Here is a 16,072-nt window from a genome sequence, read left to right on the forward strand (position 1 = left end):
GTTGCCTCCCCATTGGGGAGGGGCAGCCCCCACACTCCAGCACACAGGAGCAGGTCAGCAGCTGGCTCGTTCAGCAGGGACTCAGCAAGCCAAGGTACCACAGCCCACCCAGTGCCCTGGGGGCAAGCCCTTGGGTCAGGGAGCTTCTCCTCCTGCCTGTCCAGGACCTGGCGCAACCAGGCACTGATTCTGGCTGGCCTCATGCTAGCAGTGAGCCAAGGGCCTGGGAGGTGCCCCCGCCTGCCGATGGAGGGCTGGGGGAAGGATGGCAGGGAGGGCCCCCAGGGTGGGGCTGGTGCTCAGGGGAGGGCTAAGTTATTTTCCACTTAGGGCAGGCTGACTTGGGGCAGGGGGAGGAGAGAGGGGCCATGTGGAGCCAGAGCTGCTCCAGCCTCTTCCTGGCAGAGAGCAATGCTACAATTCTTTTGCAAGCAGGGATATAATTTCCTGAAGCTCAGGCGTTTAGGAAGCGGTGGCGAGGCACGTACGCACCCCGCGACAGAACCGGACTGGACCAGACACTCAGAGGAACCAGCCCCATTGTGTCGCCGACTAAGCACAGCCCAGGCTGGGTCTGGGTCAGACCCCAGGCCAGCTGATCCTCAGGGTGCGGTTTGCGTCTCTCCCGGTAGCCAGGGCTCACTGGTGGGAAGTTTTAATCTAGCAAAATTATGCAATGGCAGGAGGGAGGGGGACGTACTGGGGAAGGATAAAACCCTCCCCTACTTCACTCCTTAGAGCCACGCGCCCTGCGAGAATTAACCCAGTCCCAGCCAAGGGGGAGAGAAACTCGAACTCCTGCCAGACTGACCCAACCAGGCACAGGAAGGGTTAATGCAGCATCCAAACCTTCCAGGCCCAGATCTAGTGCCTGGCCCTGGCTGCTAAGGGGGGGCTTGGCGGATCTGGGGAGTGGGGGGGAGGAGCTGGCTGCAGGGAGCCAGGCTTAATCCTCAGATCCAGAGAGAATGCCATGTCAGCACATTCCTGCCCTTGATTGCTTGTTAAACATGGAAACTGGCCCTTTGCCTCCTGCAGGCAGGAGCTGCTACTCAGCACTCCCTGCAGAGACCCAGGCCCAGGTCCCCCCTCACCCTTCCCAGAGGCTGGAGGATCAGTCAGGAGACCCCCACCCCCCTGCCCTGACCGCAGATACCAATTGATCATACGACTGCTACACACACACCAAGGCCCTGCTTCAGGCCACGGCAGCACTGTAGGGTTCCAAGACTGTCCCTGCTTCTGCTTAGTGTCTGGACTGTAGCTAACAGGAGCCTGTCTCCACACACATGCTCAGCAGCGAGTCAGGAAACCCTGCTCCAGTGCTATGCTTGGGCACGTTAATCGCGATGTCTGCTGGGTACGCAGAGGGGTCACACCATGCCAATTTGCCAGCTCCCAGAGAACTGATGTCTGGAACCTCCCTCTTCAGTGTGGAAGCAGGCCACAGAGATTACAGGTCTCAGCGTGAAATCCCCAAGCATGCTGGGCCCTGCAGTGGTGCTGGACCGCCCGGCCACATCAGGGATGCAAGCAGAAGGCTGCTGAATTGCAGGCCCTGCAGCTGCGTGGCACAGCCATCCCAGGGCCAAACAGTGCGTTACCGTAGGGCTTCTTCCTTCACATAAGAAAAGGCCCCATGGGCAGGGCTCTGGGAACGAAGCTGGTTACAGATGAAGAACACAGTGACTATTTGGGAACATGCCCATCACAGTCACTGAGTCAGAACCTGGGTGTGTCAGGATGTTTGCCAGACCCGAACACACTTCCACAGGCTCCCAGCCCATCCAGACTATGGGGGCTAGTGCTTGGCTTCACCCAGTCTGTTACTGTTACGAGCTCCATGAACAGCTCTCAGAGCTCTCTGGCTCCTCACTCCTGGACCCGGGAAGCATCAGGGCTAGAAATGGGAGATTTAGACCCATGGGAAAGCTGGATTCTGCAAGATGTAGGGGCTTTAAGGCACTGCCCGCCTTCCCTCAGTGCACCCACATGCTGCTGGCGCCAAACCAGCCTCGGCCCCAGGGCCAGGGTTACTGGCAGTCCCAGACAAGCTATTGTGTTCTGTGCACGAATGCTAAGCCATGCCCATTAGTGTGCCATCCAGACTGCAACCTGGGGCTGCTGCAGAGACTCTCCCAGGGCAAGCCCTGCCCTCAGCTCCTGGCCTGTGAGATGCAGGCAGACCCAGCAACTCACCACATGTGAGAGAGACTCAAGGTTCCTGGCTACAAGCTCTCATGCTCAGGAGCTATGAATGCAGGGTCACAGTAGGGCTCGTCTCTCTGGCCCTCCTGGGCACCCAGGCTCCCTGCATTCAGCTGAAGCAGTCACCAGGTAGGTCCAGAGCTGCAGCGTCACCCCGAGCCCAAGCTACACAAGGCCCCTCCCTCTGGAGTCCTTCCAGGTGGTGGGTCCTGGCTGGCTGAGGACCCGCCTCCTGCGGCCATCAGCATTGCAGCAAGGGCGGAGGGGGCACTCCCACATACAGTCCCTAGCCAGAAACGCTCACTGCCCGCCAGGACATAGCCACACTGAGCCCTGGGCATTCACCTGGGGCAGGGCGGCTGCTTAGAGGATCCTGGGGTGGCCGCCACTTGTCACCTGGTTGCCCATTTCAGACACTGGTCCCTCGCCCCAGACCAGGAACTGCTTGTGACCCTTCATCTGGGCTCCTTGGCTAAGCTTTAAGGCCAGGAGGGGAGAGAGGGGCAGCCCCCAACCATGCCCGCTGTGTTCTCAGGAAAGAGGTCAGCGCAGCTCTCCAGTCGCTCAGTACTGTGTCTCTGCAGGGCTCTTTGTAAGGGGCTAGTTCAGTCCAGGAGGGCACTGCAGTCCTGCCAGCTGCCTACGACAGAACGTGGGACAGGCAGAGACCAAGTGCCCAGGCTGGGTGGCACTAAGTGGGCTCTGGGGTGGTGACCCCAGGGGGGGCTCTGCTCTGCAGCCCCACAACACCTGAACTCCTGCGACACGGACAGGTTACCCTCTGCACTCACAACGAGGATGCTGCCAATGGTGCCACTAGACCCGATACGCAGACTTCAGAGGCGTCTCCACCGTCATGCCCGTGCCGGAATCCTCTCAAGAGTCCAATGTGCCCCGGAGACGTTTGTTGGCACCTGACCGTTTCCAAAGCTGCTGTGAATCTTGCAGGGACCCCACTAATGTTACCGAGCCCACCACTCTGGGGCAGGCCTCAGGAGACAGGATGCAGTGCTCACATTCCAGTCCCTGACGCTCCCAATCCCAGATGTGAGGGTGAGTGAAAAGCAAGAAGGGAGAGTTGCAGTGGAGATCAGGCAACACAAAGGAGCCTTAAAGTGGGTACACACAGCTCCCCAAGGCCATCCCTGCGCAGGGATCTCCCCCAATTGCATGGAGAAGGTGCAGGGGTTCTGCTCCCAGCCCTCAGCATAGGGGGCATAGCCACAGTCTGCTGCATTGCAGCTTTCTCTGCTCCCCTAGGCGCTTATGGGCCGCAGAAAGCAGTGTAACTCAGAGCCCCCTCGGGGCTGCTCTACTGGGGGGGTCAGGCCTTGCACAGCCATAGAATACATGGAGCAAGTGAAAGGCAGGTTAAAGCCCCCATCCCCCACTGAAGTGCAGGGATGGCGTCACTGGGAATCACGCCCAGGGGCTATTAATCTCATCAAATGGCTTAAGAACAGGGCTGCATCACTGAGGGGCCTTCTGGAGGCGCTCTAAGGAGGAATGTGCATCAGGCTGCAGCACGGCTCAGGGCCGGAAGCCATCGGACTCTGGGGAGCTTGGCACAGCCCAGGCCGCTACCGGAGAGAGCCAGACCTAGAGCTGCTGGGGACTGCACAAGGCTCCCAGAGCGACTGGAAGGGCTCCAGAGGGCAACTGCAGAGACTCCCCACGTGGCCGGCCTGGAGTGTGCTGCTTCAGAAAGCAGCAGCCGCCAGCATCTCCAGGCTGGGGAGGGACCACGGCGGCTCACACGGCAGCAGCGGAAACATTCCCGAGGTACCCTTTCCGCACGCGCGCGCCTCACAGACCGCAAACACCGGCTAAGCCACCTCACTCCGGGGGCTGCCGCTCACACCAGATGCAGTGTGACGAAAACAGCCCCCTTATCTCCTTGCTACCACCAAAGCCCCTGTGCCCATGAGCGCCTTTCACCCCCAGTCACTTACCCTCTCCCCACAGGCACGCCTCACACAGGTGCAAGGAGGGGGGCGGGGGTAAGGGGCTTGTCCACCCTGAGCCAGTGGCAGAGCTGGAACAGAGCCCAGGAATCCCGGCTCCGAGCCCCCAGCTCCAGCCCCCCACAGTACAATTACCGAGATGGTTAATGAGCAGACGACGGGGCTCCGCAGTGATGCGACGCGTGCGACAGACCAATCCTACCACGGCCTCTTCCTAAAGACGGATTTCTCACAAGACGTTTGTCTCAATCTCCAACCATTTGCCCCGCCCTGCTGGGCATAAAGTGCCCTCGCAAGTCTGAAATGAGTCTCCCTCTGCAGAGCTGCTCACCAGGGGAGGAGGAGGAGGAGGAGATGAACGGCCCCTTTAGAGTGCATGAGGAATTTCAGAGCTGCTTCCCCGGACCTTCCTTCACCTTCCTGTTTCAACTCAAATACAGCCCCATGCTGAGATGTGGAGAGCAGCCAGAACTCCCTGGATCTGGGCGCACACGCTCTCTTCTGGCTACAGGCTGGGGCCAGCCCGAGGGGACGCGTCAGAGCGCCGGCCGAGTCCTGGTCCTCAAAGGGTCCAGCACTCCCCGGTCTGGAGGCACGGGCCGTATTTCTGGCCCCTTTTCCAGCCAGAATAGGCCAGGAGTTTGGTCCCGTACATTCCACCCCATCGCACAGCCCCAGCCAGCACCCCTGGGCTGACCTGCTCGTCCGGCGCGGAGCGCAAGGGCCATCTGGCCGAGCGCACCTCCGCCAGGCCTGCTGGGGACAGGGAGGCCGCGCTGCCTCACGAGGAGAGCGAGGCCTGCGGGCCAATGAGGCCAGCACACCCGATGTGGAACGAGCCCTGGGTTGGAGGGAAGCCCGTGGACCTGCAGCTTGTGAGCAGGAGTCATCGGGCCACGGATCTTTCTCCTGCCACCCAGAGCCGCACGGCCCCTGCCCACACAGGCGCTGCTGGCAGAACAGAAGCAGCTTCGCGGAACGGGGCAGCACCCAGCGCACGGAAAGGCAGCGCTCCGAGGGTCAGCGGGAACCTGAATTCCTGCTGCAGGGGGTGTTGTCCCCCATGCCCCTTGCTGCGCCCTCTCCCCAACGAGACATGCTCTGCTGCGCCATGGGGGCCCACAGCTGCTCTACTCCTTCCCCCACACCGGATCCCCGCCTTCCCCATCCTCCCCCCCCGCTGGACCCCCCACCTTCCCTGTCCTCCCCCCTCTACACTACCTTCCCCTCCACCTCCCCCCCCACCGGACCCCTGCCTTCCCCGTCCTCCTCCCCCCACGCGGGACCCCCACCTTCCCTGTCCTCCCCCCTCTACACTACCTTCCCCTCCACCTCCCCCCTCACCGGACCCCTGCCTTCCCTGTCGTCCTCCCCCGATACCGCCTTCCCCCCCGCTGGACCCGCACCTTCCCTGTCCTCCCCCCCGACCCCCGACACCACCTCCCCCCCCCCCGCAGGACCTCCATCTACCCCATCCTCCTCCCCCGACACCGCCTTCCCCACCCCCACAGTTGGGGCCTCGCCAGGATTAACAGAAAAACTTCCTTCTGTGCTCTTGGCTAGACACAGAGCAGCATGGTCAGGTCATACAGCCCTGCACGCCCGGGCAGGCACACTGTGCCCACGCCCGGAGTGTGCCATCACAGTCCTCGTGTGCAGGGCCCTCGCACACAGACAGCACCGCATGGGGCAGGACATGCTGCCTAGGGGCTCCAGGGGCTGGCCAACTGCCCTGCACTGGGTGGCTGGGGCACACTGCGGCTGACCAAGTTCAAACGCAGCTGAAAACCACGGGGGGGTGACTCACGACTGGCTGGGCAGCGTACTCAGGACAGCCTGGTCAGAGAGGCTATTTAGCACCTGCACAAGCTCAAGGCCGGGGGCTGGGTGCACACGACGGCTCCTGTGGCTGGCATGGGATGCAGGTGCAGCAGCACTGGGAGGGAGGGTGCTTCAGCAGGATGGAAATCCATCCCAGGACTTGCATCTGACACAGCCCCCCTTGGATGCCTGCATCTCTGGGCCTGTCTGGGATTAGAGGCCATGGGGTGAGGGAAAGAGCTCACATGATACCACCCAGCCTGAGCTGTGAGAGTAAAACCGCAGCTGAGCAACAGCGGCAGGGGGGGCCCAGCCCACACCTCCCCAGAGGTGGGGATTTTATCACGAATGCATCTACACGATCAGCACCTCCAGCAGGCTCCACACAAGCGGATTAACCCTCAGCAGCCCTGGAAGGCGCAGTCTCAATTTGCTAAGGAGGGGCGGGGCAGGGGGTTGAGCACATGAGGGCCTACAGCTGGGACTGGAACCCAGGAGTCCTGGCCCCCTGCCTGCTGCTCTAACCACTAGAGCACCCCACAGCATGTTCCACTCTCAACCTCACTGGAGAGGAGGAGCCTCTGCGGGCCAGGAGGAGGCAGAGAAGCCGTACTTCCTTATACCTTCACCTTAGTGAGACCCTGCTGTGCAGGGTAGGGCTTACCTTGCTCCAGCACCTCCTGCATGCGGGAGGTGCTGGCCCCAGGAGTCGCTGGCAGCGGTCTCTGCACCCTGGGTCTCTGGGAAGGGAGGGAGATTTTCACGGGCCCAATATACTCCACATAGGTGCCAGGGAAATCCCCTTTCTGCTTGGTGCGCTCATTGATGCCTGGGATCCACCCAATCTGGTTGGGCGTCTGCTCGTCTCCATCTTTGAAGCCCAGGGCCTGCAGGGCTCCTTTGCTCACCACCAGGACGTCCCCGGGGAGCAGGTCGATGTCCTCGTCACGCTCTTTGCAGTACTGGTAGAGTGCGCGGTACTGAAAGCCCTCGGTGCTGCCCATCTTCTCTGCTGCACAGGGCAGCTGGTGCCGGGGCCAGCTGCTCGGGACGTGGAGAGGCGGGGAGGGGGCTCAGGCACTGCTCTCGCCCTGCACCATTCTTTGTGGGTTTAACATCTTTGCACGAGCCAGGATGAGCAAAGCCTGGTGAGGACAGCCCCGCCCACGCACGCTGCAGTGCAGCCCCTTTTCCTTAACTTGAAGCCACGATTCAACCAAATGATGGAGCAGAGGGAGAATGCGACGAACATAATCCAGCACTCGTGACTGGGCATGCAGCAAAGAAAGGGGCAGCTCAGGGCTCTGCAGTCCTAGAAGGGGGCAGGTGTGTCAGGGTCCGTAGGGCGAGGGGACAGCGTGTTTCCAGCCAAGCATGGTGTGTGCTCCCGCTTCTCTTCCCAGAACCTGGAAGGGGGAAGAACGAGGGTCTGTTAGGTCACGGCCAAATGCTCCAGAGCATGGCCCTTCCTGTCATGCCCCCAACATCCAAACGGCTCCCGCCATGCTAACCACTTCAGTAAAACAAACTCCAGGCACTAGGCAATCAAGTCAGTCCTTTACTGACACCTGGATCCCAAGCACAGGAACATCAGAGCATGGGACTGACTTGCTCCATAAACTGCAAAAGCATGAGAGAAGCCCCTGCTCACTGCAGGATCACTCTGTTGCCTGGGACTTGCAACCCCAAGGTAACTGCAAGACAAAGAGAACACAGGGCCTTGTTTGCCTGTCTGCAGTTTGCTCTCTTTGATAGCACTTTGTGAAAAGTAATTCATTGTTTTCCTGTTTGCATGATCTTTTACACAGCAACGTTTACAAACAGATAAAGGAGCCCTCCAAGCCACCCAGAACCTGACACCAAATTTCCTTCTTGTGTCAAACGGAATACACGTTTCACAAATGTATGTTTTCCTGTGCACTAAGAAATCTCTGGAGATCACCACCACGAAGGCCTGGCCTACACAGAAAAGTTACATCGACATAGCCACAGCCGTAGCTATGCCAACCTAACCCCCAGTGCAGATGGGGTTGTATCAGCAGAACAATTCTTCCACCGAACACCTGGAAAGGTGGATCATCACCGGTGATGGAAAAACCCCTTTCATCACCGTCGGGCATCACCACGCTAGGGTGCTACACCAGTCCAGCTGCAGGGTCCAGAGCGTAGACGTGGCCTAAGTCTCTGCACCTGTAGTCTACAGGCTCAGCAAATGCCTGGCAGCTGCCACACAGAAGAGGTTCAAAGATTAGGTTGAAGCAAAACCACTTCTGCTGCTGGATACCTAGTGCGAGTGCCTGCGATGTGGGGGAGAGGAGATTTTTCTTGGACAGAGGGAGGTGAGGGGGGAGGGAGTTAGGAAGAAATGAATTGTTAACGCCCTCAACTCTACTCAAATTTGAGAGCCACCAGTTGCCTTTAAGTGATTCAAAAATACAAAGAGCAGAAGAACATGGGGCCTGCCTGACCCAGAAAGCAGCCAAAAGGAACAAACTTTTAACAGCATTTTAATTTGGAGAGAATAGATGTCAATCATTTGAGTCCAATGAGAAACGATGGCATGCCCACACACCCGTACAGCACTTCCAACCAGCTGTGCCCAAGCTTCCCATTTGACTCCGCTTCCCTCGGGGTAAGACGCGGCGTTTCTACAGGACATGCAGCTGAATCAAAACCGATAGTGGCACTAGAATGTCTGCAGCTACCGAGAGCAGTTCAAATCGGAATTCCTCCAGTCTTCAATGTCTTTGGGAATTCCAGATGCCATTCCTATTAGCTACTCAAGCTGCTTTTGAGAGGTCCATGCCAGAAGCCATCTGACACTAGCTCCATCTTCCTCTTGCAGCCACCCCCAGGAGCAGGTCGGGTTATCTGCATGCACACAACCTGGGCAGGGAGGTAAGCTCACGAAAGCTCATGCTCAAATAAATTGGTTAGTCTCTAAGGTGCCACAAGTACTCCTTTTCTTTTTACAGTGCTGTGTAACTCAGGGGTGTTCGTATTGGCCACGTTATTGAGCTACCTAAACAGGAAAGCAACACAACAGATCTAGATAAGCATCCTTCAGCACCCAACTGAAAGACAAAGGGGCAGCTGTTAGCATCAAGGATCCTGCCTCTGACAAGGCTGGTTTTGCCAAAGCTGGAAGCCTGGCACACAGAAGAACCCTAAAGGGTTAAAAGCCCCTCTCAGGCAAGGAAGGGGCCAGGCAACAGCTCCGTGTCCAGTCTGGTGGCTTCAAAATGCTTTGGTTCTAGCTAAGGACCGCTGTGCTTGGCCACCGTATGAACCACGGGCAGTGCTCCCGGTGGGAAGAGAGCTGCAGGGTCTCAGCCAGCGATCGCAGGGGACTGCAGCCCAGGCCCTGGCCAAGCATGGCAGAATTATGGGATCCCACCACAAAGGGGGTGTGCTCCAGGTGGGAGGGGACAGAGGGGCAGCTACCCAGTAAGTGGGATAACCACTTGAGTCCTTGCATCAATACGTTTCCTGGCACAAGCTAAATGAAGCTAGCCGGCACACGTTTAACTAATCTGGCTTTAAGCCGATCGTAAGATGTGTGTTAGAACAAAGCCTGCAGGACCCACATGCTCTCAGGATGCAGAGGGGAGGCAGGAGCAGCCTGGAGCCACCCACCTGCAGCCTGTTGGCATCTGACAGCTGCAAACATTTGCACTGCAGACCAGATATGCTGTGGCAGGGCACATGGGCTGCAGCCAGCAGCGTCCCCACAGCTAAAGCACATTTGGCCCTTTAATCGCCATGCTCCACTAGGTAGCTTTGGCCCCCAGCTACTGTGCTGGGGAAGGGACTAGCCCCCATTTATGGCTGCTGAGGTTTCTGCTTTTTGAATTAGCTAACCTGGAGAGGGAGGACTCCTAGCAGGGCCCATCCCCCCCCCCCCCACCGTAGTGCAGGCTCGCTCTATTCCTAGGGGCCGTCTTGAGCAGTCTGTGTCCCAAGTGACAGGGCTCCCTGCCTTCCCACGGGACATTACTGCATGGCTTCTGTTTCTGCATTACTTCTGGTTTCTGTTCCCTTTGCTGTTGTTCTTAGTTAGCTCCTCCAGCTGCTCACCATCTGCACTGAGTCCAGCTCCTGCCAGGGTTCCAGATTTCACTGGCCCTCCGACCCTGGCGTCGGACAAGTTCTCTTTGCAGGCAGAAGACGCGCACAAGCTTGGAAGCCAGCCACGGAGGGAGTGCAGAATGGCTACGGTGCTGGCCCAGGGCGTTCCGGGCAGGAACCATCTCCACACCCCCTTCACCCAGTGCCCAGCAGAATAGAGCCCTGACCCTGCCTGAACCTCCGGGTGCTACAGGAGCAGTGGAGACTGTGCGAGGTGCGCTCAGATGGCACATCCCCGTCTCTATGGAGTCACGCTGACAGCATTCGGAGCAGCACTTCTGAAGGTCACAGGAACCAGCCCGTTCGACAGCGGGCATCTGATTAGCCCCCAGCACGAACCCAGCTAGCAAAAGCCAGAGCTATTTTTAGGAGTAAACAAACGCTGCTGAGATGGAGGCACGAGGAGGCTCCGTCCCATAATTAGAAATGCATGGATGTTTTAAATTTGCCCTGTGAGAAAGCCATGTGTTTTTGCAGAGCCGCTACTGACCAAGAGAGATGGGTCTGTTTGGGGCTGGCCATTGGCCCCCAGCTGGGCTGGGTTAGTATGCAGGGACACCAAATGAATGATGTGGTAACATCAAAGTGTCTGTCAGTTACCAAGTTCCTGGTGAGAGCAGAAAGCTCATTCTGAACCCACAAGAGTCCCGCTCAGGGTCAGGATTTTGATCCCAGGAGCTCGTCAGACTGATGGGCCCAGTCAGACCTCACTGCGCCAGTCCCACGTCCAGCTCTTACCATTTCCCCTTCAGGGTTCTGTGCTCACTCATGTGGGACTTATCCAGACACCAGCTGCCTCCAGCTTCCCCAAGACAACTCAGCCTCTGCGCCCAACAGAGTATCCAAGTTACTGTCATGCGGCCGCAAGAGCACCCTGGATATCTGGTATCACTGGGGCAGGGGGGTGTTTACAGACACCTTTTTCCAAGCACCACACCCCATTTCCCCTTTGCTCTCAAAAGCAATGAGCTCCACTCCAGCCCCAGAACAGCATTAGCTCTCTGCCCAAATCCAAGCGCTTTCCTGACACAGGCTTTGGGAACCCTGGGAGAAAGAATGACAAACCACTCAGTTACTCACACCCAAAGGCTCCATGTTGGTACACAGACAAGACAGCTGTGTTACGTTCACCAGGACCCAGGACATCTCAAACCCTGAACATCCCCCCTCTGGACTCCGATGCCAGCCCCACTGAAAGCTGCTGGTGCTTTTGTTCTAATCCTGCGGGAACTGGCTTGAAGCCTTGGAGCACCCCTCTGTATGCGTGCAGGTCTCAGGGTGCTTTACAGACTGGGAGTTAACACAGCAGCTCACAGACGAGGACAGCTATAGAGAGGTTAACCAGCTTCCACAGACCCAAGAACAAGTGGGCATGCAGCTCAGAGACCCCATTTCTACCTTCTATAAGGCCCCCCCCACTTTGTATCATCAGACCTGTGGCGGCCAACAGGTTATGAAACAGACAGGGTTCTGACGCACAAGGAGGAGACACGGTGGGTAGGAAACAGCAAGGTGATGGCCATGAAAGACTCTGCAAATAAGGTGAGGGGGAGAATGTCTGTAACCATGAGTTCACTTGTCTGGCAGCGATCTGCACCCTCTTCCCGCTAAGCAAAGTGAAGGCTCCTCTCAGCCAGGAGCTGGGTACCTGCGAGTTCTGTTAGATTCAAAACCTGAACCAGGCTGACAAAGTGCCACCCTCCCCAGCGATAACCCCACTGCATCGCACCAAGTGCAGCTGGGGGAAGGAGACTGCCCCTGTCAAAACCTCCAACTCTCCCCCACATGGGAACCTGGGCGAATTCTTAATGTAGTTGGTGCAGAGCTGAGGCTCTGGGACCCTCGGGTCCTGACGTTCCCTTCCTTAACGTCTGGCCCCGAGACTCTTTCCCGGTCTGCATGGCACAGTCTAGGATTTCATGCCCCCAAAGCTCTGCCCTAGTCTGATGCCCCCAAAGGGGCCGATGATGTTCCATGCAAACCCCAGCCATACCATCGCCCAGGGGCAGGTCCTAGAAGGAGCCGGTTCTTCCCTAGCTGTTGAGTTCTGTGACTACAGGCTCATGATTCACCAGTGGCCAAAAGTCACGCAAAAGACACTCTGCATCTACAGCTGGCCTCACCAACCAGCAGCATCTGTCCCAGGACCCCAAACGAGGCTTCCACCACAGCCAGCCTCATCCTAACTGCAGCTAGGCCAGGTTCATGCCAGAACTGCAAGTTCTTCCTCTGGGATCGTTAGTTCCACCCAAGGGATGCTTGCTGGCACCGCCCATTCCTCTTCCCATTGTGACCCCTCACATGACAACCTGGTAAACCCGAGACACAGGGCCATGGGGTGGCATCCACAGCCCCCCCCGCCCCAGACATGGGGCGACAGGGCAATTCACAACACACTGTTTCATTACAAAGGAGCTTCCTCTTCCAAACGAGGGGGCCTTCCGATTGGTTGAGGCTGGCCCTCTAAGCCAATCAAACCACAGACTGTCACAGGACCGACACCTCTCACTCCAGAGGCGCTCTGGGTTTGCCCTCCTGGGTTTAATTCCCAACAGTGGCTCCTTGGCATGGGCGAAGTGGTAAGACAGCGTGCCCCTGCAGCGGCTGGCTCTCCTAAGGCCTCCTCAGCTCTGGCCTCACGGGCCACCCATTATACCCCATCCCTATGGGCATCTCCCGAGCGCCAAATGGTGGGGGATCCCTTGCTGCCATCAGCCTGGATGCGGGTAGTGACGGAGCCACGCAGACTGGCCTTACTGCAAGGCTCCCCGGTTCGTTTGGATCTGGGCTTGTGACTTTAACCAAGGCGCCAAGTCCTGCCAGAACTTTGGCTCCAAACCTAGGACCTGGGAGACTGTGCATGCAGGTGGTGTGGGAGGGGACAACCCACTGCAGGGAGGCACTTCCTCTGGAATCTCTCTGCTGATTAGGTGCCAGATTCACACCCAGGCCACCGGCACACCACGAAGCAGGCCATTTCCAGGACTGCATTTTAAGCACAGCCGCCCTGTGACACACCAGTGTGTTTCCACCCCGGCAGAAGGGGAAGAGAAGCTCCCTGGGGCGCCGTGGCAGGCAGAGGGAGAGCCCTTGTGAGTCCCCTGGGTGCAGGGTACGGAGCTGCACAGCAGCATTTCAGTGGAGGATACAGCGAACCTTTCCCTCCACTGGTTGACGTGCCTGCAGTCCCTATTCCCCTCTGGCCGGGGAGGCTGTCACACACCCAGAGCAGTTAAACAGCACACACAATATCCAAGTGCAGACTCCCTACCTGCTGCTTGAGGCCTCTGCAGAGTGAAGCCTGCAGTAATCCTGCAACTTTGCTGTCCCTGTGAAACAGCGTGAACAGAAAGCTCCCCTGCACAGGCAGCTTTGTGAGGTGAGCAGCAGGTCGTAATCTGCACAGACTGACCACGAGCTCTTTGGGCAGGACCATCCTGTACTATGTGTCTGAACAGCACCTGGCCCAACGAGGCCCCTATGGGGCTACTGCGATAAAAGTGCACCTTTAAAACACCAGAGTGAAATCCTCCTCTGAGCCCCGGCACTGGGGCGGTGAGGAAACTGCTGTCCAGCCCCACCTGACTCCCACTACAGCAGCATCTGAGCGCCTCACAATCTGCAAGGTATTTATCAGTGTCCTTATCCCCAGTGCTCCGAGCGGCTTTAGTCAAACAGGGAGTCTGGGGCAGAGCAAGGGCTGGAACCCAGGTCTCCCATGTCCTAGGGCATAAGCCCGAACCACGGCACCCTCCTTCCTCTCTGATTGAGGGGGCTACAGCAAACTGTTTAAAATTGCCCCACTTTGCAAGAAATCCTAAGCTATAGGATGGGAGCCACTTTGGAGCGCCACTGAGAACTGCAGAAGCTCTGACCTGTTTTGGATCCCAGAATCTCGATGCCAGAAGAACACGATGAATGTGAGCAAGCCGGTGGTACGGTGGAAGGAAAGGCACATCTCAAACCACAGTGCTGCGGCCCAGGCAAGGGCACCGCGAGTTCACGCTGTCCTGGCATGGCAGCCGCCGAGCGGAACAGAGCTCTCGCTTCCAGAACTCAGCCAGCTCCAGCCAGGAAAATATTACTTCATACTCCACAACATAAAGAAGGAGAGGATTAAATTCAGCTTTCTGCCCCTCGCCCCTCTGAACTCTGCCTGATGTGGGTGGACAGCCAAGAGTCAGCAAAGCGGTGGCAAGTGCCCCAGCAGCAGGGGGTCTGAGCAGCGCCGTGCAGCTGCTGCATGCCAGGAAGGGTGCAAGCTGCCAAGGAATGTGCCAGTTTCTCCTCTGCCGTGGAGGGTAAGTCCCAGCAGAGAACCCTGGAGCAGCATGGAGAACAGGCGCACTGGGGTTAGGGGAACAAAGCACCTACCACATCCCCGGGAATCCCAGCACAAAGCTTTAGGCACAACAAAGCACCTCTATGCTTGAGTCAGGATGGGGGAGGGAGAAACATGCCCCATTGGTTTTCGAAGGGGATGCAAGGAGGCAAACACCAACAGTGGTGCAAGGAGTCTCTCCGGACAGAGGATCCCACAGCTCCATGAGGGTAAGGCGTGGGGGTGCCGTTAACCAGATGACTTACCCTGACATCTTCCCTTCAGCCTGGGTGTCTGCTCTTCCACAGTGGTGCGCTATCTAAGTGCCCCCCCACAACACCCCCACACACACACACACTCGGAGGGAGACCACGTTCTATGCTGCCTCCCCTCCACAGAGCCTCCGACAACAACGCATTCGCTCGAATGCACAAGAGTAAAGCTCAACTGAATTCAGACATGTGCTAAAGCAACCCCCTTACCAGCCTGCTCTCCTGGCTCAGCCAACCCAGCCGTTTGTGCAGCAGGGGCCAGGTAAAGCCTATTCAAAGCAAACAAGCCCACATCTCCGGTGTCTGCACCTGTCCTCTGCAGGGGAAACAGTTGTTCTACATCCCGCCACACATCCAGGAAAGCAGCTTAACTGCGTGCGCGCAGCGGCAACCACAGATCAGGAAACCTTGGCGCCCAATGGAAAGCAGAGGACAGAATCTGTGCTAAGGGATGGGGCTTATGTGCCAAATCCCATAAACAGATATCTGGAGGGTACCAGCAGCTCCAACGCTTGGGAGTGAAGTCCCACAGCAGGGCAGTCAGCCAGGGATAGGGGCCATGCACATGCCTGTCCCAGGGGCATGCCCTCAGCATGGAGGTGGTTTAACATTGCGTAAAGACAGCGATTGTTTTCCCCGGCCCCCAAAAAACCCATAGTCCCTAGAATCCCCCACTGACTTGGAGGTGGAAGCCCGTTCTGAACACATGCACTGACTGCCTCCCTCACCACCAGGCTTCTCCTGGAGAGCACACAAGTAGCCACTCCGTGCCACAGCACAAAGGTCCCAAAGGTGAGGCCCTGCAAAAATTGCATGGGTTTTGGGTTTGTTTTTTTAATTCCTGGCAGTGTCCTGGGTGGACGTTTGAGTTTCATGTCAAGAGACATGCATGGCCAGTGAGCCCCCACCGCACTGCTGTGATTGTCCCATAGCAGGGAGGCTGACATGGGCATCCCCGCTTCTGCTGGGGTGGCTAGTGGGGTGATCCCAACCTGGAGGGGGCGGGCCAGGAAAGGGGCCTGACTCCTTCACAGTGAGCTGCAGCCCAGACTGCCCCTGCTGCTTCCTGTCCCGCCAGAGGGGTGGTGCAGACACCACAGTGATTAAGAGCCCAGCCACCACGGGCCCCAGGAGGCCAGGGGAGACACCGCAGCATCAGCTGTTGAAGAGCTGAGACCAGGATCCTCTGCTCGGAGAGGGTCTATCCCATCCTGCAACCACGACCACCAGGCCAGGGTCTCCTCACGCCCCAATCCCCTCACCTCCAGAATAGCCAGCCCCAAACCCCCAACAGCCGATGGAGCAACTCTGCTCTCCTGGCCGCCACACAGAGTATGGGCTCCCGGACCCGGGTACCA

The 16,072-nt window shown here is 58.0% G+C and overlaps 1 protein-coding gene across 5 annotated transcripts in view; it reads right to left on the reverse strand.

Moving 5' to 3' along the window:
- The window catches only part of PIK3R2 (phosphoinositide-3-kinase regulatory subunit 2), a 38,403-nt gene that overhangs the window by 14,824 nt on the left and 7,507 nt on the right, over nt 1–16,072 (reverse strand). For 3 of the 5 annotated variants that reach the window (XM_073324591.2, XM_073324587.2, XM_073324588.2), the window contains one exon: nt 6,658–7,399. In XM_073324591.2, the coding sequence (XP_073180692.2) occupies nt 6,658–6,997 (340 nt within the window). In that variant the 5' untranslated portion in view covers nt 6,998–7,399. Of the gene's footprint in view, nt 1–6,657; nt 7,400–10,070; nt 11,702–13,996; nt 14,213–16,072 lie in introns of those variants that run through there. The other 2 variants (XM_073324589.2, XM_073324590.2) reach the window with 2 other exon arrangements.

The sequence above is a fragment of the Lepidochelys kempii genome, chromosome 25 (genome assembly GCF_965140285.1).
Source record: "Lepidochelys kempii isolate rLepKem1 chromosome 25, rLepKem1.hap1, whole genome shotgun sequence".
NCBI classification, from domain to species: Eukaryota; Metazoa; Chordata; order Testudines; family Cheloniidae; genus Lepidochelys; species Lepidochelys kempii.